Source organism: the organism of the source record quoted next, unplaced genomic scaffold (assembly GCF_019419815.1).
Source record: "Pyrus x bretschneideri cultivar Hongxiangsu unplaced genomic scaffold, Pyrus_bretschneideri_v1 Contig27, whole genome shotgun sequence".
Classification (NCBI taxonomy): domain Eukaryota; kingdom Viridiplantae; phylum Streptophyta; class Magnoliopsida; order Rosales; family Rosaceae; genus Pyrus; species Pyrus x bretschneideri.
Genome location: NW_025999579.1, coordinates 130,328 through 151,888, shown reverse-complemented (window position 1 = coordinate 151,888; position 21,561 = coordinate 130,328). Strand labels below are relative to the sequence as shown.

The 21,561-nt window shown below is 38.3% G+C and overlaps 4 protein-coding genes across 15 annotated transcripts; 2 read left to right on the top strand and 2 right to left on the bottom strand.

Annotated features, from left to right (window-relative positions):
* The first annotated feature begins 40 nt into the window (after positions 1–40).
* LOC125478920 (DNA-directed RNA polymerase II subunit RPB7) lies at positions 41–2,463 on the top strand. The gene is made up of 6 exons (XM_048587752.1): positions 41–293; positions 571–736; positions 861–911; positions 1,510–1,575; positions 1,661–1,729; positions 2,179–2,463. The coding sequence occupies exons 1-6, from the start codon at positions 178–180 to the stop codon at positions 2,239–2,241; spliced, it is 531 nt and encodes a 176-aa protein (XP_048443709.1). The 5' UTR covers positions 41–177; the 3' UTR covers positions 2,242–2,463.
* A 1,193-nt stretch (positions 2,464–3,656) lies between these two features.
* On the bottom strand, positions 3,657–7,129 carry LOC125478919 (succinate--CoA ligase [ADP-forming] subunit alpha-2, mitochondrial-like). The gene is made up of 7 exons (XM_048587751.1): positions 6,873–7,129; positions 6,023–6,232; positions 5,552–5,722; positions 5,205–5,328; positions 4,437–4,498; positions 4,153–4,234; positions 3,657–4,063 (listed from the first exon to the last, which is right to left on the bottom strand). Exons 1-7 carry the CDS (start codon positions 7,086–7,088, stop codon positions 3,924–3,926), a joined length of 1,005 nt encoding a protein of 334 aa, XP_048443708.1. The 5' UTR covers positions 7,089–7,129; the 3' UTR covers positions 3,657–3,923.
* A 688-nt stretch (positions 7,130–7,817) lies between these two features.
* On the bottom strand, positions 7,818–12,945 carry LOC125478915 (plastid division protein CDP1, chloroplastic-like). The gene is made up of 12 exons (XM_048587746.1): positions 12,384–12,945; positions 11,944–12,057; positions 11,706–11,843; positions 11,261–11,365; positions 11,047–11,169; positions 10,394–10,762; positions 10,150–10,245; positions 9,894–10,013; positions 9,463–9,528; positions 8,603–9,376; positions 8,301–8,491; positions 7,818–8,173 (listed from the first exon to the last, which is right to left on the bottom strand). Exons 1-12 carry the CDS (start codon positions 12,660–12,662, stop codon positions 8,089–8,091), a joined length of 2,460 nt encoding a protein of 819 aa, XP_048443703.1. The 5' UTR covers positions 12,663–12,945; the 3' UTR covers positions 7,818–8,088.
* Positions 12,946–15,899: 2,954 nt separating this feature from the next.
* On the top strand, positions 15,900–21,494 carry LOC125468302 (DNA-binding protein RHL1-like). 12 transcript variants are annotated; one of them, XR_007259678.1, is made up of 14 exons: positions 15,900–16,365; positions 16,447–16,557; positions 17,210–17,296; positions 17,387–17,592; positions 18,225–18,340; positions 18,488–18,714; positions 18,986–19,079; positions 19,164–19,213; positions 19,352–19,400; positions 20,183–20,217; positions 20,384–20,456; positions 20,814–20,855; positions 21,131–21,167; positions 21,245–21,494. XR_007259678.1 is itself a non-coding variant. In XM_048587742.1 (13 exons), the coding sequence occupies exons 1-12, from the start codon at positions 16,024–16,026 to the stop codon at positions 21,164–21,166; spliced, it is 1,395 nt and encodes a 464-aa protein (XP_048443699.1). In that variant the 5' UTR covers positions 15,900–16,023; the 3' UTR covers position 21,167; positions 21,245–21,494. The 12 variants fall into 12 exon arrangements, 7 of the variants coding, with proteins under 7 accessions (XP_048443699.1, XP_048443698.1, XP_048443697.1 ...); XR_007259679.1 differs by having other exon boundaries at positions 21,239–21,494; XR_007259680.1 differs by having other exon boundaries at positions 21,288–21,388.
* Positions 21,495–21,561: the final 67 nt, after the last annotated feature.

Here is a 21,561-nt window from a genome sequence, read left to right as displayed (position 1 = left end):
ATGATGTCTTGTCCCTCGGAGAGTAGGTATCTGCCTTGCTATAGCGATTAGCGAGGGAAAGATTATCTCTCTGGAGAGACGAAGTAAGAAGTTCCAAGTTGGAGAGGTTAGGGCAAACATCGAATTCTCGATTTCTAACTCGTTAATCAGAATTGAGAGATTCAGGGAGAAGGAAAGATGTTCTTCCATATAGTGCTGGAGAGGAACATGCAGCTTCATCCTCGCCACTTTGGCCGCAATCTCCGTGAAAATCTCGTTTCCAAGCTCATGAAAGATGTCGAAGGCACTTGCAGGTTGTCCTCTCTCTCTCTCTCTCTCTCTCTCTCTCTCTTCGGCTTTATTTTTTCTTGTATAATTTGCTTTATGCTGTTGGGTTATGCAATACACGTCAGAACACGAAAACAAACCAAAAGTTGCTTCTTGTCGATCCTTTACCGCATTCTTTCTCCTATCCAATTCAATATTGACATTCAAGTGCTTTACTTAGTGTCTTTCAAACCACATATATGGCAGATTGGCCATCACGGGTTGGGATGGATCTAGTAGTTGATATGAATACTCTTTGTGCAGTGGTCAACATGGATTTGTGGTTGCAATTACGGGCATAGAAAACATTGGGAAAGGGATGATTCGTGATGGGACAGGCTTCGTCTCATTCCCCATCAAGTACCAGTGTGTTGTTTTCAGACCATTCAAAGGAGAGATCTTAGAAGCTGTTGTTACCATGGTCAACAAGGTATGCTTTTCCTCTTTCACCTATTAACGTTTTATCATCAGTGTTCTTACTTTGCATTTGCAAGCTCTTGTATTCTGTATAATACTAACTGCAGAAAATGTAATGTCATCTCCAAATTTTATAGATGGGATTCTTTGCTGAGGCTGGTCCTGTTCAAATCTTTGTTTCGAACCACGTAAGCATCTCTTCCCCCTTTGATTACTCGGAGCAGTGATAAACATTATCCATATCTTGTTAGAAAACTTTGTTTTCCATAATATAATTTTTTGCCTTGTACAAAGTTGTAAACTTTTGCAAGGACTTGGGTTGTATTGTTGCTATGGTATTCTTTTACCTTTGCCGTCCATTTCCCCCCTTCCTTCTAAATAACAAGTTCTACTCAACTTTTTAAATCAAATGTCAGTCTAAAGAATGATATACTTTTAAGTTAGTCAATCTTGTATCTTTCTTTAAAACATAATCTATGTATGTTGTATTTTGGCTTTGTCACCCAACCGGTGATGGCCAGCACGCCTCGAGTTCGGTCCTCATTGGAAACTGGCGTTGGGGTGTGTCATAAGTAGTGGTCTACTAGTCTTTTACACAAAGGAATAATTCTCATAAGCAATAATTCTATGAGATTTGTACTTTCTCAACTTCTTTGGATCAGGTTTCTGGTTTTTGGAGTTTAAAGAGTTCTTGTTTCTTTTGCTGTCTCAGTTAATGGGTTAAACTAACATGTCATTATGTTTTCCATATACAGTGTATGCTAATTTCCTCATCTTGTTTTGTAGTTGATACCGGATGACATGGAGTTCCAGACTGGGGATATGCCAAACTATACAACATCAGATGGATCAGTATGCTTCAGTTTCAATTGATTCTCAGCTGTTTCTTTTAGCTTAGATTTATATGGTTAAACATTGATTTCTTGTTATTTTGCAGGTTAAGATTCAGAAAGACAGCGAAGTGCGATTAAAGATAATTGGAACCCGAGTAGATGCTACTGAAATTGTATATGCTCAATCTGTTTACTCTTCTCTCCGTGACTTTTATGTTTTGCCATTTTCCTTGTACTGTCCAAGTGATTCAGCTTTAGTTATGGACGAAAAGGGTAGGGTGAGGATGATTTAGAGGCGTAAAGTAGCAGTGTCATCCTAGCCTTCTAGGAATGGTCCTGTTTAATGTTCCTTTGATTAGTCACCGTGTCATATTTTGAATTTTCAACACTAAATCATACTGAATGTGGAGTGGTGGGATGATCATCATGATCCAACCCTACATTCTGATGAATTTCCTACTTGTTTGATCCTGGTTACCCGCCATAGTCAGTTTTTGACGCATTTAGTTTCTTAGAGCCTGGCTGAAGCTACTTCTATACAAACGAGCTAGAATCGTTTTGTCCTTCATTTAATGTAGCGTTCGTTTGCTTATGATACTAGTTTTTCCCTCAAATTTTGCAGTTCTGCATTGGCACCATAAAGGACGATTTCTTGGGTGTGATAAACGATCCTACGACTGCTTAATGAAGGTAGGATATCGTGGGCATGGACATTTGCCCGTTTGCCTTGTGGCATTCGAACTGTTGCAGACCCGAGTAGCGTGGAATTTGTGTGTTTAACTGGGGGAACGTTTAGACTTGCCTTGTAATCCTAGAACAGATAAAACCATTCTTGAACTTGTGTACATTTTAATCTTATTTACTACTCACAACAGTCTACTAATTCATGTTTTATTGTTTTGTGATCGGTCGATTTGTACATAGTATTTCGTCTAAATTGCATAGATCGTCCTTGTGGTCCAGAGTAAGTCTCAGACTTGGTGAAGTTCGTTGCTACTTAGTACTACGGTCTAGTAATATTCCTCTTCACTTATAAGTGAGAAGTCTTAGGTTTAAATCTTGTCAAAGGCGAATTTGAACTATATAATTGCTAGTTAATTGTGAATCTTATTTCACTTCCACCCCCCTTGTGTGTTGTTTGTCCAAAAAAAAAAAAAAAAAAAAAAAAAAAAACAAGATTTCTATCGAAGCCTTGTCATTTGAGGTTCATGTGTAGGGTAACAGTCCTTTCACGCGTAAATCGAAGTAACTCGTGAACACTAGAAGTTTGGCGATCCAGGAGTTGGCTTCTAAAGTGGTTAGAAGCATTATCTATGCATCAGAGGTTTCTTCTACCATTTTTTACATCCCAATGCGGTTGTAAGGTCTGGCCAAAACACATGAGAGTGGTTCTTTGCATGCTCAAATTTTGTTCCTCGGCACCCATTAATTTTATTTAACAGAAAAGACATTTTATATCCAGACATAAAATTATCGCAAAAGGCTTAGTAATTTCTTAAGGAAGACAATTATTTTCTTTGGACACTCATAGGGTCTTGCAAACAAAACGGATGCATTTTGCCACTGTTCACAAAAAAATTGAAGAGAAAGCATTCATAATTATAGAAGAAAAATGGATGTTCCAAAAAAAAAAAAACTAACAAGTAAAAGAAGGGTTTCTTTACTCTTGGGGGTGCTCTTGGCCCAGTAAATATTTTTTTATCTGGTGTTCATCGGTGGTGGTATACAATCGGTTTGTGTTAGTAATTTAGTGCCAATAACAATCTCTAATAAAGTCAACAATCATGAGAGTCAAAGGGTATTGCTATCCGTAAACTCAGTTTTAACTCCCATACACCCTTGTTAATTTCATCCATTAATCTTCTTCAATTCATTCGATCCGAGGATCGAAAATTGAGCGGGGTGTGTAAGAAGTAAAAATGAGCGTGTGAATTGCACTAATCTAAAAATCATTATCAAGGAAAGAAACAAACGTTGTAACCAGAAAAGAACAAATAAAAGTTAGATTGAAGACCCTTCCCTCTGTCCTCTTTGTTTTTCTAATCTGATTGGACAGTAAAAAGTTGCATTACAACATTGTTGTTAGCTCGGCAGTCGGCATTCAGCCTTTAAGTTACGAAATGAATTCCCTGAGCATAATCTGTCTACAGCAACAATATTCATATTCTGGACTCCCTTCAAATCACTTATGTATGAAAAAACAATCGCAAAAACCAAATTAATGGGGGAAGAAATCTCGGAGCATTCAAATGCTCCACCGCAGTTAAGTTATATTCAGTGAAAAATTGAAGACAATCATCTTGTTTTTGACATCTTGCCATAGAATATTATAGGTGTGATTGCAAATGAACTGCCGTTGTCAAGCTGCTAATTCACAAGGCCCCTCTGTTTGAAGACGTCAAGCATGGCTACCCCAATTTTCGCGGGAGACTCCACCACTGTAACATCAGCTTCCCTTAGTGTCTTGATTTTGTCTTGTGCGGTACCCTTCCCCCCCGACACAATAGCTGCAAAACCAGATGTGAGCAATCATAACATATCGGAAACCACACACTCATCCTTAGACAATGAGACAGAGAGGGTAAGAATTATCTACCTCCAGCATGACCCATACGACGACCAGGAGGTGCAGTTAATCCAGCAATAAATGCAACAACAGGCTTCTCAGTTCCACTTTCCTGTTTAATTGGTCAGAGAATCAGTTGGAGCAACCCATATCCAGACAACAAATATAGACACCAGTACTTACTGTTACTGAAGCTAACTTTGAGAATCTACGAGCAGTAAAATCATGTATGGCTCAACAGGTCCTTAGATGTTCAGACACCAGAAAAAACCTATGAATTATGGTATACAAGCAAAAATTTGTGAGATTCCTACCTTAATCAATGCAGCAGCATCCTCTTCCGCAGTCCCACCAATCTCTCCTATAAGAATGATGCCTAAAACACGCACATTCTGGAATTAATTTCAAATTACTTGTCCTCTACTTCAAGATATGTTTTATTGTATACTTCACCAACATCCTCACAGATGACAAAGGTAAGAAATGAATACATACACTTTACATCAAAGAAAAAGTTGGTTAACGCAGTGTTTAAGCAACATACACAATGTCAGCCAGCCAAAAATAGTAGAATGGACAAGCATCCAGTCAAAGTAGTTGGAACATGACGCTTATCATAAAGCCCCTAAAAAGGGTTGAAAAATGGGAGCATAAGAACACTTTCTATTTGACTCGACAAATTATAGTCGGTCAATGTCAATCCAGGGATGTTGTCTAGCCCACTATGCTCATTGTACTGATGTAATTTCCAGCAGTGGTGAACTGACCTGATTTTTAACATCGAACATATACTCCAATGTTGAACCTTAAAACTGAACTAACGCTGACAGAGTATTGTTTTACCTCATCAAAGCTGGATAACTGTTTGACTTAGACAATATGGGTGTCTGTGAGACAGAGATGGGAAACAGGTGGGTCCGAATACAATCAATTATTTTATGGACGCTCATAGCATAAATATGAACCTATGCATGCAATGTAAACAAATACACATGAGCAGATGAAGGGATGCATATCCTTCCATTCAATCTGCAATTTGATCAACTGCAACATGAAAAGAAAAACTAATTCAAACTCCTAACCTTCTGTTTGAGGATCTTGTAGGAATCTGTCAATGCAATCAACAAAGTTTGTACCGTTAAATGGATCCCCCCCAATACCAACACAGGTCGATTGTCCAAGGCCAACAGCAGTTGTTTGGAAAACCTGCAGGGTAAAAGGAAAAAAATTAGTTAGATTTATAAGGAACAGAACTGGTGCCCACAAGATCCAAACATCAAACAAGAAAAGCTGAAGATTGAATGATAATAAGAGTATCCAATCTACTGAAAGGACCAAATTAATATGAAAATTGTATGTTGGAGAGTAAAAATTGTAGAGGCTATTCGGATAGTTCTCCCAGTCTCCCTGGATTAAAATTAGTACTCACTGCTTCATAGGTCAAGGTACCAGATCGAGAAACAATTCCTATACGCCCAGGTTTATGAATGTAGCCAGGCATAATTCCGATTTTGCATTCACCAGGCTTAATAATTCCAGGGCAATTTGGCCCAATGAGCCGAGTTTTAGATTGCCTGTTAATAGCAGCCTTGACACGCACCTGAAATTCATAAATATTAGCTTCAATAACACACTCGCACGAATCACAGAAGACCAGATTCAAGATTAATAACTAGGCTTTCAGTGAACTAGTGAACTGAAAATAATTATCCAAGCCCTGATCAAGTTCAATGAAGTCCGTATTCCAAGCCATATGATAGTCCATGAAGGATAAACTCAATAAATATGGTTAGGGGTTCTTTACAAGTCCCAAAAGATGAGACTACTGGCGCATCATCCCAAGTAAAAACATGGTGACCTTATTTTTCCTATTTAAAGATATTGGTGAAATTAACACTACCATATCATGTTGTGGGATCCCCTCTGTAATGCACACAACAAGATCCAGCTCTGCTTCCACTGCCTCAAGAATAGCAGCAGCAGCAAATGGTGGGGGGACATATATGACTGAGGCGTTAGCCTTTGTTTCAGCTTTTGCTTCTGCAACTGAGTTGAAAACAGGAAGTCCCAAATGCTCAGTCCCACCCTTCTTCGGTGTTACACCACCCACCTGTTTCAGCACAATCGTATACAAATATAATCAACGAAAGAAAGAAAGAAAGGAAGAATAAAATGGATCACTCTTTAAGTTTTTTTTTATAGTATATTTCAGAAAGAAAGCTTGTTATAGAAAATTAACCTTGAAACTAAACTTAGTCAATTAGTTGCAAGCACTCCTATCTTTCTTTAATATATTGCATTAGCGTTGCCGCATTAGGAAACCCACATCGCCAGTTTACATGTCAACATGAACACAATTCCCAATTATTTTTACCGATTTGAAACTTCGCTTTCGATATTCACTAGTAAGAGACAAACAAGTTTAAGCACATGAGCAAATGAATCTAAATACATAAACAAAGCAACACGAGAATCAAAAGAAAATCCCAAAAGTGTAAAACAGCAAACTAATCTCAGGTGGCGCCAGTAATTTGATAATTGATTTCGAAGCTTTCGGCTTTGTGTAAATCACTAGCAGAAATTTCAAGAAAAATTGCATACACATCTAAGGCCCGGCCTGTATGAATGCGTTTGAGAAAAACCTAGAATTTTCAATAAAGCAAACGAAAATCGGAAACAGATGAGTGCACATATAGAGACCAATTTGGAGAAGGGAGAGAGAGTGAGAGGGGAATGCAAGTGATAGATACCATTTTGGTGCCATATTCGATGGCTTGTTCGGTGTGGAAAGTGCCGTTCTTGCCGGTGATGCCTTGGCATATGACGCGAGTGTTTTTGTCAACGAAAACAGCGGGGGGCGGTGGCGGAGCCGGGGAGTAATGGCGGCGCTGAAGTAAGGACGTTGACGGAGATGCTCTGCGCGATGCGATCGAACCGATCAGCTTGGCTACGGCTTGACGACCCATCACCGTGATTGGCTTTCAAACTCTCTCTGATAGTCGTCTGAATTGTGCTTCAATTCAAGGCTTCAATTCAAGCTTAGATTCGCGATCAAAGAAATAGTCTCTAATCTCAGATTCTTGCGCTGTGGGGGTGGGGCGCTGTGGTTTAACATGGGCTGTGCTGGGCCGGGCTTGCTTTTCAAAAGCTTTGTGGTTGTTCTTTCTTTAAACCTCCTAAACCTCCTATTTAAGGGGCAGACATTTGTCTGTTAGTTTTGACTTTTTTTTTATATCTTTTTTAGTATATCGATATTTTTATACTAAGGGGGAGGAGTTCAGCTAAGCTACACAATAGACAAACTAATTTAATATCGAATTAGTCATTCATGAGATCAAGCCTAAAACCTCTTACTTCCAAGTGAAAGGAATATCATCAAACAGTAGTACTAAATGGCTTGTTAGTTTTGACTTAAACATGTGACACTTAGTAGTATATTCGGACCTCGAACGCGTCACATCTTCCACATAAAACTCGCACGCAACAAATTTCCCACATAAAACTTGCACACAACAAATCTCCCGTTACGTAATGTCTAGGTTTAATAAGAAAAACGGCTAAATTAGCATAACAAGATGGCATGGTATATTTGGAAACTCGATCCTCCTTCCTTGTCCTTTGAGTTGGATAATTAAACAATAATTTGTACACGTCTCAAACAATTCCTATATTAAAAGCCAACAAACACACGACGATGAAAGCAATGCTCATTCTATTCCAGCTACATGTAAACAATGTATCAACATAATCACAACTAAAAGAATTATCGAACACAAACCATTTTCATACTTCTGCGAAGGAAAAAAAAAAAACAAAAAAACTCCCTAAATTTAGATCCACATCTCCAATTAGTTGGGACCTCTCCTCCAAAAGAAAAAATACAGATAGGAGGAAGGAACCAAGTTAAAAAAGCATTATTCGGCGTGGATGGTTCAAGCTTACAGCAGCAACTAGGCTAGGCCAATGTTATGATGGTGTCTGCACTTCCCCTTCACAGAACCTCCACGAACCGTCTTCTTGCCTTCTTAGAACATACCAAATTTTATAGGTGCTGCAATCACTCCAACAGAAAAGAAATCAAATACAAGCCCCGATAATCATCACCCTCCCCCACCCCACCCCACCACATACAGTAATAGAAACCACAAAAATAATCATAACCCCTTCAATCAACTCACCTGTAATAACTTGGGTTCTTTTGCTCAGATTCATTAACAAGTTCAGCCGCTTCCTCTACGACAGCCTCAACCTCTGCGGTTTCTCCTCCAACTTCATCTGATAAAATCTCAGCATGTACGACAGACAGTTGTAGCAAGACAAACTTCCAATAACAAGACCTTGCTTTTGCAGCATCAGCCAAAGCCTGCCACTGTGAACCATGCATGCAATCGTAACCACCCAAACCCATACCGTAAAGCAGTAAAACTTGCAAGAATCATCAAGGAAAAGAACATGTAAAAGGAAGTAAGCTTAAATACACCTGAACAAGCATTGAGTCATCAAGGATTTCAGAGAGGCTGTGAACTTCATGAGTGGGCCCCAGAGCTTCAGCTTTAATTGCTTGCCATTGCTTCACAAGGTCTTTAGCTTCTTCAATAGACATAAGTCTCCGGAACACAGCTGTTGAAGAGGACAAATACGGAATCTGCCGATTTCCAGCATCTGAGAAGGTCCCCACCGGCTTCATAAAAGTCACCAAAAGCTTCTTAAATCTGCCAGCTAGTCCATTCCCCTTGATATAAGCAGGGACAAGATTAGAATCCGCAGATGGATTTGTTGTCCAAGCAATAGAACTTGTGTGCATATTTCGCTTACTGGAGGCCTGTTTAGAAGCACTTCTCATCACATTTCCCTTCAATCCTGTTAATCTTAAGGTAGCAAAAACAATGCACCCCAGTACTCCAACTAAAGTGATCCTTCCAACCAAAACTCCTCTCGCAAACCAACCATCCCAAACTTTACTGCGGTCCATGCCAAGATTCCTTTCCAATTGAACAGATGATGCAATGGCACTGGTTCCACTGCCAGTCTTGCCCAATATCAAGGGACTTCGCATATCAGTTGGAGCCAACTGCTTAACAGCTGTTCCAAGATATTGAGAAGAGTTCATATGGGAAAAACATTTATCAAAATCTCTCCGTTCTGAAACAAAAGTAGCGGACATTGGTCTTTGACTTATGATAGGCAAATTCTGTGGAGCTACTTTGCTTTTCTTGCTCAGAGGAGTTCTCTTGTCACCACCAAAAAAGTTGGCCTGCAAAGACATACATACACACATACATAAACTGTCTGGTAAAATAAAACTAAAATCCTTAATCAATCCATCGTTGTGAATCTCACCAACGATGGAGGGCAATTTCGTGAGTCTGGAAACACAGCAAGGACAGCATCCTTCAGCCACATTTCCTGATTAAGTTCAGCAGGCAGTCCGACATGAGAAAGTACTGGCCTTGAAAACAAACATAAAGTTTGTACTGAAATAAGTAGAGTGTGAAATGGCACAATATAGAACACAATGCATTTTCATGATAAACCATCTATTCCACAGGCTAAAAACAGCTTTTACTTTTCCTGAAACAAATGACATGAGACAGAGAAAGTAAAGGAAAATTGATTAAGAGCTAGAGTGGCCCCTGGTTACTAGTGTATGCTTTTTTGGACCATTGATGTGCATGCCACTAATTAAAAGGAGTTGATACATAAATAGACCACATTGATCACAATATACGCTGTGTAAATAGGGAGACAACAACAACCCATAAGAGATATACCAATGATTGTGTTGCACCACAAGTATCCTTAACTTCCTTCCCTACGATTGAATTTCGTGCAGCAGAACTTGAGTTCAACTCCAGCTTCTGAAGCTTTTCAACAACGGCAGCCTCATCACCCTGGAAACCAAGTTAATATTTCGTAGAGAAAACAGAAAGGAGAAAAAGGAAAACAAATTCAGTCTATGCAAGATATCCAAAAGAACTTTGTGAAACAGTGCAGGACATAAAACTAGAAGGAAAGTGAAAAATGTACCTGACCAAGAAGGAACAAGCAAAAAGCTTCCTCAAGTTTCAGATCAGCACCCTCTGATGCAATCAGGCAGTCACATACAGATTTTGCTTTCTCAATCTGCACAACCATATGATAAATACTGAAATTAACAAAATGGAACAGACAACAACACCCTCAAGAGAATTTGAAGGGAACCATTCCATCAGCCTTCTCATTCAAAACTAATTATTTCAAAGCAACTAACCTAGGAGAATAATGAACTTACCAATTCCTTTTGCTTGCTTGAAAAACCCAGTGCAATATGAGCTAATAACACCACATAGAAACAATTAAAATCAATTACAACCCGTTGATTCTGTGATTCAAGTGATTTCTTGTTCTTCCTTGTAATAGCTAAGTCATCCCATGGAAGAAGATCAACTATCTCTGAAGCTGTTAGTCTATTCAGGGCTTGGGTCAAGAAGCATGGCCAGTCTTGGACCCGGCATGAAGTTTCCACATCAAGTCCCTGCCTGACCAATTCACGCAAGGCTGCAATTGCTCCTCGTCTTCTTTCCGCATTCTCAGGTGAGTGAGACATGCCAAGCAATTCCAATGTACAAGCAGGTGCAAGCTCCTCCAAAGATTCTTCTATCTATTAAACATGACCAACTTATGATTTACACAGCAGCATAAGCAAGTATACTTTTTGGGCAAGTACAAGCATGGAATAAAGTTAAATGTTTTCAAACAGAAATTTGTCATAATTTACAAATTTCAAACAGCAGGTCCATGATCCATCTCAACATTTGATCCACTATACTTTTGGATTATTAGTAGATATCTGGTCACTACTTTGCAACCCAAAAACAAGAGTCCCATTCCAGAGTGACAAACCAGATAACAAAATATTGACAGAATAGAAGACGAGAGTATTACCTGAGACAACAATGCTATTTTACCAAGAGACTTTCTACTCCTTAGAAGACACTGAGCGCGAGCTAGAGCTTCAAATCCTTGGGACACCTTGTTCTTCTCAAAACCAACCTTTGCAGTTGCACACTTCAAGAAAGCACCTAAGATGAGAAAGGGAAGCATAACAATGCAGAAACGGATGATACAATATCCTGACCTCTTTGCTGATATGCCTTACCTCTGCTAATGCCATAGAAAGAAGAAGATCATGAATATACTGCTTAGCATCTGGATGCTGAACAGCCACGCGGCCAACATCTTGCACAAGCTTAATTTCCCCAACCTATAATGGAGAAATCCAATATCATACACCCGTGTCTTGCAAAACAAAATCCTTTTTCGTTTATAATTAGACCAAAACAAAAAGTTGTTGTACAAAATTACAAATAAGAAGAAAACAGTTCCAGTTAATAAAGTATCTACAAGAATCCACAATGAAAAGCACTGTGCCAAATGGAGTTTCACCAACATAGTTCGGTAACTAATATCTGAAAAAAGAATTCAATTCCTCTTCAGTTAAATCAGTGATTAACAGTATTTATTTTTCTTTAAAGGGAAGAAAAGGAACAAAGAAGCAACATTATATTACAAATTAAGAAGAGTGCACAAAGACAAAGCTTTACCTCTTGAAGAAGGCAAAGAGCACCCGGCAACCACGCCCAAGGGATTCGTAGGGAAGATTTAGGTGGGATCTCTTCCTTAATATTGCCAGCGTATTCTGGTTCAAAAAGAAGCTTATCTCTCACATCCGTTAAGAGACCCTGGCAACAAACGCGTAAGAGAAAAGAAATTAAACTATATAATACATAGCACAACTTAATTAAAAAAAATATAGCAAAGAATAAAAATCCAGGTGTGTACCAGGCGAGATCGGACTGTATCCAAAGTGTAGCCTTCTTCAATTTCGGCACTCTTCAATTCCATCACTGATTTAACAACCTCATCTTTCTCAGCCTTAGCAGGAACGCCAATAAGCTGCAAAGTCATTTGTATGGCATTTAGTAAATGGTGACCTATAATGAAGTTCCGAAAATAGGGAAATCATAACACAAGAAACAAATTTCTTAATCACTAAAACACTAGACAGACACTTGATTATGGCACTGCCAGGCTGCTACGCTGCTAGGATGGCTAACGTAAGGATAGCAGAGTGATTTGAAGGTCCTTGATGGCAATGTTCAACATTTAACTTGTATATATGTCGCTATTGCAGGATCTCTCTCAACCGCAAAGAAAATACATGTAAAAATCACAATTTGACAAACACAGAGCCCATTCAAATTAAAGACGAAAGAAGCGACCTGGTAACAGGTGACGGGGATTTCAACGGTGGTGTGACGAGGAGCAGTCTCGACACCAATGTGGGTGTCGAGTGCGTTGAGAGTCCAGCGCCCGGTGAGGTTATCACCCAAGAGGCTCCTCTTGTAAACCCGAACAATTCCGATTCCAGAGGCGCTTCTTTCTCTGGAGGTGGAGAAACCCCAAACGCAGAGCTTGTGATCTTCCTTGTGATTATCGATTCGGCAAAGGCAACAAGAAGACGGAATGCTTGGCAAGGCGTGAGACAGAGCACCAACCATGGCTTCCTAATTGACTGTCACTAATGAAGAAACTTGGAATTTTTCACATCGGAAATGAAGGAATGGTAAAAGGATGGAGGGTTTCTGTGCTGAACAAGAAAGAAAGAAAAAAAGCGCAAAACACACTCATTACTCCTCCCTTGCGGATTTGGACCGACAACGAGACATTTTAATTAACATTTGGATTACTCTGCCCTTTTCTGCTTTCTGTTAAAGGATGCAAATTTTGCGTATTTTGTTGTGGTTTTCTTTTTTCATACCATCGTGAATTGTGGTGTATTTTGGTTGAACGGGTTTTGTGTTTATGTGTTGAGTGGTTATGTACAAACCTATATTTCGTTTCCGAAACCCCTTTTTTTTCTAGACACTTAATTTACTCTCATACATTTAGTTGAACTCCAAAATAGTTTACTAAATGGTTTAGAAGATCCTTGTTTTATTTTTAAAATTTTTCATTTTCTTTGACACCATTTTCTTTGTATTAATTATAAAAAGAAAAATTTTATTTAAACCCAAATAACCTCATTCTACACACAACTTAAATTTTAAATGTGAATGGTCTTTTTTATCTTATTGTATAATTACTATTAAGTACAAGATAAATAAACAATAAACCTAAAAATTATTAATAAACCTACACTCAATAGTCAAATATTTGTCATCATGCAACCTTTTGTGAATTTGGGTTCATTAAGCATTATGAGAAGATTAAGAAGACAATATGACCACTTTTTGGGCATCCAGGTATCCAATTTTCCTCTTCCACCTCCTCCATATGGTGATGCCTTGCTTGAAGAGTCTTCAAGCACTTGACAAAGATGGAAGACTGACACCTCTAGGGAGGGCCATGGCTCATTACCCTATGAGTCCTTGTCACTCTAGGATGCTCACTGTTATTCAAGTCTTGATTAAGAAGAAGAGTTTCAGAGATAATTTAGTGCTAGCATGCGCAGTTGCAGCTGTTGCTGCTTTGAGTTTGTCAAATCCTTTCGTTAGGCAGTTTGAAGATAGCCACAAAGAAAGCCACGACTTAAATGAGGACGGGAACATTACAGTTATACACAAGCTAGAGAAGTTGGGGAGGAATAAACTAAAAGAACAGTGAAAATATTCCGTGAAATTTTTTCTAATCCCAGCAATGAAACTCTATCTGTCACTTTTGCTTTGTAATGCTATGAACTTGGAAGATCCTAGTGGAATTGGAATTTATCGAGAGCAACTTTGTAGGGAAAAGAACATATGCTTTGATTTTGGGTTTTTATTTTAAATGGGTGTAGAAACAAATTTGCATATTGAATTGAGTTTGTTAGGGTAATTTAGGTAGTAAATTTGGGTTTAAAGAGATATTAATAATTTAATTACAAATAATTAGGGTGTAGAAAGTAAGTTTGATGTGGAAAGAGGTTATATGGATTCAAATAAAATTTCCCTTATAAAAATTTAACAGCCCTGAAGTTTATTAATCACTTGGTTACCACATTATTTATTTATTTTTTTCAAAGTCCCATGGATGTTCAAAGAAAATGATTTTTTTTCTTTTTCATAAGTCAGTAAAACCTTTGTAGTAATTTTATATATGATTGTAATACTATGTTTGGATGAAGAAAATAAACATGGAATTTTGATAGAAGCATAATTTATAAATTGATATAAACCAATTTCGTTGTTTGGATTCATAAACATAGAAATGCAGAAGTTTCACGTGAAAAAAACTTAGAAGTTTGAACCTCCAATTTCCAAGTTTAAATTTTATGTAAATAAGTATCATTTTCAAATTTTTATGAGTGAGTTCAAAAATTAAAATTTTCGTATTCAAGTTCTATAGTGCTTTAAGGTCAGCCAAACAAGAAAATTTATAAATTTTAAAAAATAAAATTTAATCATTTTAAAACTTTTTGGTAATCTTAAACACACGAAACTTGCTTTCATTAAAAAAAATAAAAAAAATTAAAAAAAAAACACACGAAACTTTGTGCACAAATTACAACTCATTAGATCGAATGCATAGGCAGGCATTAGTCGGATAGGCCCGTTCGTGTGATATAATTGGTCGATGTTTTGTGAGCGATGAAGCTCGTATTATTTTGGGTAGGCCGCTCAGTAAATTTGGATGTCTGGATAAACTTGTTTGGCACCATACGAAGAACGGGGGTGTATTTTGTCAAGTCAGGTTATTGGATTGCTCAAGAACTTAATCGCGATGCGGAGCTAGGGCGGAAAGGTGTTGGGGAGTCGAGTGTAGGGCAAAATAAGGATAAGGTGTGGTCTTCTATTTGGCGTTTGGAGGTTCCACAAAAACTCCGAACTTTATTTGGAGGTGCTGCAAAAATATACTAGCGGTTCGTGTTAATCTTAACCGTCAAAGAATTCGACTCAATACTACATGCCCAAATTGTGAGGTTGCGGTAGAACACAAGAGCATTTATTTTTCCATTGCCCATACGCTCGAGTGTTTTGGTTTGGGAGTCCATTCCAACTAGACTCTACTTTGGTTAAGGGAGATAATTTTTTGGAAAAATGGAAGTGGTTATCCAATCGGTATGAGAATGTTGAAGAAAATGGGAAAATAATGAGATGGGTGGTGTGTGGATTATGGAGACTTTGGAAATGTAGGAATAGTGTGGTTTTTGAAAAGAATGTTGTTCAACTAATTGAAGCTGTTAGGATGTTACGACAACAATGAAGAGAGTTAAAAGATAGCCAAGGGGAACAAGGTTCATGACTGAAGGTGGGGCATCGGCAGGCTAGGTTGCAAAGGGTATTGCCATCGTGTCGGCAGCAGCCTCCGTTTCGTACAATTAAAATTGATTGTGATGGAGCTTGGGTTTGAGAAACAGGATGGGGAGGATATGGTTGGGTGGCACGAGATTTTGCTGGAATTTTCAAGGCGGCAGAAGGTGCGGGTAACATTCTTTGTGAGTCTAGTCTTATGGCGAAGGTGGAGGTAGTATGGGTAGGACAGGTGGCATGCATGGATAAGAGGTTTGAGGTTGTCTAGGTGGAATCGAATTCAAAGGAACTTGTGGATATGAACAACGGAATCACTCAACCAAACGTTGTAATTGAAGGTATTCTATTTGATATTAAGTGTATACAAATGCAACTGAGATCAATAGATTTTATTTTTGCTTCTTGAGTTTGTAATCGGGTAGTACATCTGTGGGTCTTTTGTCTTGCACGAGAGGATTTATTAAAATCTTTCTTTCGAAAAAAAAAAAAAAAAAAAACAAACAAACAAAAAAAAAATCTAGGAGAATACTTGGGTCGGGTCGGTTGGGTGCAATAGACATTTTAGAGAGAGGTTCAAAACCCTACAGAGACAGGAGGTAGAGTTGGTGGTCTCCGGTCCGGTGGAATCAAAATGGTGCGGACCTCGTCATCGAAGAAGCGGAAACACGAAGATGATGGAGGGGCAGGGGCAGAGGCAGAGGCAGAACCTGAGGTGGCGCAGCGGAAGAGGCTCAAAGCCCTCGCCTTCTCCAACAACCAGCTCTCGGAGATCCCTGCAAAGCCCCGCGCGCCTCTCACACCTTCAAACGGTGTCCTTAAGCAGCATGGCAAGGACATTGTAAAGAAATCTCAGCGGAAGAACAAGTTCCTCTTCTCCTTCCCTGGCCTCCTTGCCCCCATTGGAGGTGGTAAGATCGGCGACCTCAAGGATTTGGACACCAAGAACCCCGTCCTCTACCTCCAATTCCCTCAGGTCGGGCGGTGACCTCTACTACTTTCATTCCCAATTTTCTTTCTCTCACTTGTCTCAGTTGTTTCTGTTTCCACTTTTCAGGGTCAGATGAAGTTGTTTGGGACTCTTGTGTTCCCCAAGAACAGGTATCTGACAATGCAGTTCCCCAAGGGTGGAAAGAGTGTCATGTGCGAGGACTACTTCGATAATATGGTTGGTGCCTTTTTATAACTCTGTACAAGTACAACTTTGTCTACCGCATTGATTTTCAAGTTGCTGCTTTGGTATATATATGCATATATATCACTTTGTTCATAGGCTTGGTTGATGACCAATGCAATTACTATAAAATATCTTATGAATTTGACCAAGGAGGATTGACCTGCTTGCATGGTTGACGATATAATCATTTCAATTTTTTCAAATTTCTAGAAATAAGAAAGAGAAAAAAGAGGGTTAATGGGAGTTGATAGTTTCATATCAGCCATTTGTTGGTAGAGAATGAGGCAGCAGATTGCAAAGCTGATATGCTTGAAAACTTGTATTCTAAACGTTGTAACTCCTAAGGCAAATGTGTACATAATGATTTTAGAGTTATTGTCTTATACAACTTCCACCTGGAATCTTCTTGTTTTGTAATTCCTTTAAGGACCCCTTTCCAACAAATTTCCTCTCCTTTGATTTGGAGAACAATATGTTTCTAAGCTTCTCAGTTCTCAGGATTTCCCATGTGCCACTACCCCGTTATATACACTTATATTATTGTTTGTCTAAGGTCGGGTGCTTGTTGTATGAAACTGAGGTTCAGAAAGCATGTTTTACACATCTATATCAGGTTTATCAGCAGTAGCTTTTCATGTCCCAGATTGTATTTTCCGATGCTTGGTGGATTGGGACAAAAGATCAGAATCCCGAGGAAGCCCAACTTGATTTTCCTAAGGAATTGACTGAGGTTGGTTTCTATTCACTTAGGTTATACATGTTGTAGGGTGTGCATATCGTTGTTTTCTGATGATCGACTCTCGGAATTTGTTGGTTTCAGGGACAACACTCTGAGTTCGACTTTCAAGGTGGTGCAGGTTCAACATCTGCCAAAAAGCAAAGTGATAGTAAAAATGAAACTACATATGTTGAAGAGTATTCCCCACATAACAAGGTTGAAGATAATTTATCAGATGAGGAAAACAATGAATTAATGAAGGCAACGGCAGTTCGACATTCAGCAAGAACTGCAGGAAAAAAGTTCAAGTACTGGCATTGCCTTTTATTGTACTCATTAGATATTCTCATAAAGAAATCAGCAGTTGCATAAGTTAAATACGTGCAAAACAAAGTGTGCAACCTATGATACATATATAGGTATACATATTTGTACAGGAAAACAGACACACAGACATACCTTATCATGTGCTGAGGCCATCTCTGAAGGATAGTAATGAAACCAACATTTTATTTTTCATTTGAGCAACATGTCCATATTTTCCTTTTCAGGCCTTTCTAATTAACATTCCTCTGAGTAGTATAGTTTTATCATTCCAAGGAAAAAAGAAAACAATTAAACATGTTGCAAATAGTTACAAAAGGCCCTTATGTCCAATGTCCTTTCACATGTAGCTTGTGGAAGACATGAATGCGTTCTTTACTTTTCAGCCGATGGTCTATCATGGAATGTTGTGTAGTCTCTATGAATACTGTGTAAACTATTAGACAATTGTCTTCATGATATTTTGTGATACCTTCTGTTACATACTTACGTAGCATATATAAGTAACCATTTTGATATTTTTCTTTTTATTGAATATTAATAAAAGAAATGAGCACCTACTGCCCTGTGATGTGCCCATATCTTGCTTCAACTCTTGTTCTGTCACTTTGTTCAGGTTTGGAGAAGCTTCTTCTGGAGATGATTCTGTTGAAAGTGATACCCCCTCAGCTGAAGGAGAAGATAAAAAAGTTGGAAGACTTGATTCTTCATCCGGGAAGCACAGTAGTGGAAATATCCTAATTTTTACTGTCTTAATTTTGTAAACTCCAGCATTTTAATTTATATATCGTAATTTGAACTTAGGTTTACCATGCTCCTTGTATCAAACTTCCATCTCAGCTTGCTATATTTCAACTGATTCCCTTAACTGGTAGATACAGACTGACAATCTCAGCTTTGGAGATGCAGACATTGATAATGAGGATCCTATGAAAGGAGCTCAAACTCCCAAGCAAAATGAAGATTCCTCTCTGTCCGAAGCTAAATCAAAGAAAGAGTCACATTCTGCCTTTGCTGGGACTACATCTAAAGAGGACTCTCATAGCAATCATGGTTCGCTCATTCAAACTACTATATCTACATTGTTTAAGAAAGTGGAGAAGAAGGTAACCCTTTTTTTTTTTTTTTTTACACTTTTATGCTTAAGATTATGATTTGCCAGTACTTGTTATGTAGCTAGGGTATGTTTCAGACTACCATGAAGCATGTAACTGAAAACCAAAATGAAACAGCTAATCAGAGTGGACTTGATGATTCTTGGCATGTCAAAAAGAGAACATTGCATCATGCATTGCCATTTTCCTTCCCTTTATCAGAATTTTCCTTCTTTTTCCTCTTAATGCTTACAATGCTCTGAAATTTTTCAATGTGTTGCAGAAAGTGGACTCCAGCATGCAAAGTCAAGTACAGCTTCCCTCTTCACAGGTTCATAAAACACCAAAAGGCCCAAGGAAACCTGCATCTCCCAAAGGTTGTTAATTCTTCCAAATTACGCTTTTATGAAAATATTGGGATTTGAGTACTCAGAATAGTGAGTGATGTTGATGTTTTCCAGATTCTGGCCAGAAGCCGCACCAAACGGATTCAAGGAAGAAGGTTAATCTGGTTACATTTTGTTCTTAATGCTCCTTCCCCCTTCTCCCTGCCCTTTCAAACTACAATTCTAGCTGATTTTATCCTTGTCTTGGACATGACTGCTTTCCATCAGAGTGTTGTAGCTGACATAGTTTGTTGTTGTTGCAGGATGCAGGACCCAGGAAAAAGGCAAAAACTGCCAAGGAAAAGGATGCGGGTCTCTCTCTCTCTCTCTCTCTCTCTCTCTCTCTCTCTGTGTGCACATTATGGTAGCTAATAAATATAAACTTGTCAGTATACTTGAGGAGATAAATTATTTGATGAAGAGGTGATTACATGTTTATGAACTTATCAGTATGCTTAGGAGTTAGGAGGAGGGAGATTCATATAACCATTTTAGTCAGGTTTGGTAAGAGTGGTATAGATTGCAGTTTAGTCTACCGATTGTGTGTTTATGAACTTATGAAATGCGGAGTTCTTGACGTCCTATCTGGGAATAGTAACTGTTTGTTATCTGATGAGGTGCATGATCTTTTTCCGTCTTTTATTGCTCAATTAACTTTTAGTGATGGTGGGGTTGTTGAGTGCTGCCCAAAACTACAACTTCACCTTGTTCAGTGCTGCATACAGGAGTAATTGTTTTCATTAGTTGGGAGTTCTCATGATAATGTGAGCGGTGATAAAGGTTGAGTTAAACAGCTGTTGTTTCCTTCAGGCCTCTCTGCTCACATCTTCATCATTGTTTGCTCGTTAGCAACACTATGTCAGATTAGAGTGGCATCGGATGTGATATGGTTTTGAGTGTATAATTTGATCTAGTTTATTAAATATTTATGGAATTGCAACTTTTTTTTATTTTATTATTATACATCTCCCAGATAGTTACCTTTTTCTATTTTTATTATTTGTTTGAAAATTCTTCTTCATAACAGTTTCTCTTATGCATGCATCTACGTGTGGGAAAGTTAGCACTTATAAGTGACGTCTGTGTTTCTGTAGGAGGCAAAAGCCTGGCAAAGAAGAAAAAAAATGAGGTACGTTTGTGTCTGGGGTGATTCTTTTTGTACGATGGCCATTATTGTTTCCCTTTTATTTTGTGTGGATTTTTAGTTAATAATTGTTATCAAAGCTTTTACTCTAAATTAAAATGTATTTCTCAGTGTAATAATAAGATTGTGTATTTTTGTGCTTCCTTTTGAGATGGGGGTGGAGATGGAAAGATTGAAAAGAAGAGGGAAGTGGTTTATCAGAGGGCATCTCTAGCCATGATGAGGTGGATAGTGCTCTTCCAATGCAATCTAACCAGCCAGAAAGGAGTTTTTTAGAGCATTATCTTATCTTATATAGAAGCATGTTTGATGCGCTTTAATTTGGTAAAATATATTATATATTTTGGGGGCCTGTTTAGTATCCAACTTAAAAAACTTTGCTCCCTTTTGTATAAGCTGGGCAAGGACCTGGTCACTTAAACATTATGATCTTTTTGAAAAACATGATTATCCAATTACAATACTAGAGATTTGCTCTCTTAACTTGTTAATGCTCGATTACCTTTTATGTCGTAAGATTGTTGTTTAAGTAATTATTACATTCTACTTTCTGAAGTGTTGAGGTGTGCATAAACATGTAGGTTGAAGAGGATGATATTGAAGAAAGCACCTCACAATCGCAGGTAATTCCTACTTTTATTTAAAATTTTAAATAGTGTTATGGATATGGATTTTTTGATTTTTTTGGTGCAATTCCTTGAAATTAAGATGCGTGATTGGTGATGGCATATCTGGTGCCTTGGTATTTTGGGCGCTGATCATCGAAATTGCCATGATTTTTTTTAAACTGATAATGATTTTGGATGCAGTGCTCTAGTAATAACATTTCCTTGTTGACTGGAAATAGGCCTTAATTACTGTGGAAAATAATGATTTCTTGAGTTTATGCTTTGTGTAGGATACGGATCTTAGTGATGAAGATTGGGCTGCTTGAGGTCAGTGATCTCACAAATTGACACATTGCCATGTATTGCTATTTTCACTCACATCAAACATTATTGTTCGGTTGTAGCGTCGTGACATTTAAGTAAAAGTGTTCTTGATGATTTGGATAGGCCTTGCCTTGTATTGGAGAAAAGTTGAAGCATCGGCTTCTGGACGTGGGTCCAATTCCGAGTTGTGGTTCAGGAACTAAAATTAAGGGATCATTGCTCCATGTAATCATAAGTTGAGCATTAAAGTAAACTGTACAAGGCATTTGAAAGCGGTTTTTACCATTTACTGAGCTACAAATATATTTAGTATAAAAAAAAATGAGTTGATCCATGGTGCACATTTACCAGTTGACGAGAATTGTCGCAGCGGCGCTATATATGTGGTCCACCAACC

Excerpts from the sequence above, each read along its gene's own strand:
- LOC125468302 (XM_048587742.1), top strand. The coding sequence starts at position 16,024 with ATGGTGCGGACCTCGTCATCGAAGAAGCGGAAACACGAAGATGATGGA. Across the intron at positions 17,297-17,386 it reads TTCCTAAGGAATTGACTGAG|GGACAACACTCTGAGTTCGA; the intron begins GTTGGTTTCTAT and ends TGTTGGTTTCAG. Across the intron at positions 20,856-21,130 it reads AAAGCACCTCACAATCGCAG|GATACGGATCTTAGTGATGA; the intron begins GTAATTCCTACT and ends TGCTTTGTGTAG.
- LOC125478915 (XM_048587746.1), bottom strand. The coding sequence starts at position 12,662 with ATGGTTGGTGCTCTGTCTCACGCCTTGCCAAGCATTCCGTCTTCTTGT. Across the intron at positions 9,529-9,893 it reads GTGGTGCAACACAATCATTG|GAAATGTGGCTGAAGGATGC; the intron begins GTATATCTCTTA and ends GAACTTAATCAG. Across the intron at positions 8,492-8,602 it reads ATGACTCAATGCTTGTTCAG|TGGCAGGCTTTGGCTGATGC; the intron begins GTGTATTTAAGC and ends CATGGTTCACAG.
- LOC125478920 (XM_048587752.1), top strand. The coding sequence starts at position 178 with ATGTTCTTCCATATAGTGCTGGAGAGGAACATGCAGCTTCATCCTCGC. Across the intron at positions 912-1,509 it reads AAATCTTTGTTTCGAACCAC|TTGATACCGGATGACATGGA; the intron begins GTAAGCATCTCT and ends CTTGTTTTGTAG. Across the intron at positions 1,730-2,178 it reads GAGTAGATGCTACTGAAATT|TTCTGCATTGGCACCATAAA; the intron begins GTATATGCTCAA and ends CAAATTTTGCAG.
- LOC125478919 (XM_048587751.1), bottom strand. The coding sequence starts at position 7,088 with ATGGGTCGTCAAGCCGTAGCCAAGCTGATCGGTTCGATCGCATCGCGC. Across the intron at positions 6,233-6,872 it reads TCGAATATGGCACCAAAATG|GTGGGTGGTGTAACACCGAA; the intron begins GTATCTATCACT and ends GTGCTGAAACAG. Across the intron at positions 4,499-5,204 it reads ACAAGATCCTCAAACAGAAG|GCATCATTCTTATAGGAGAG; the intron begins GTTAGGAGTTTG and ends TGCGTGTTTTAG.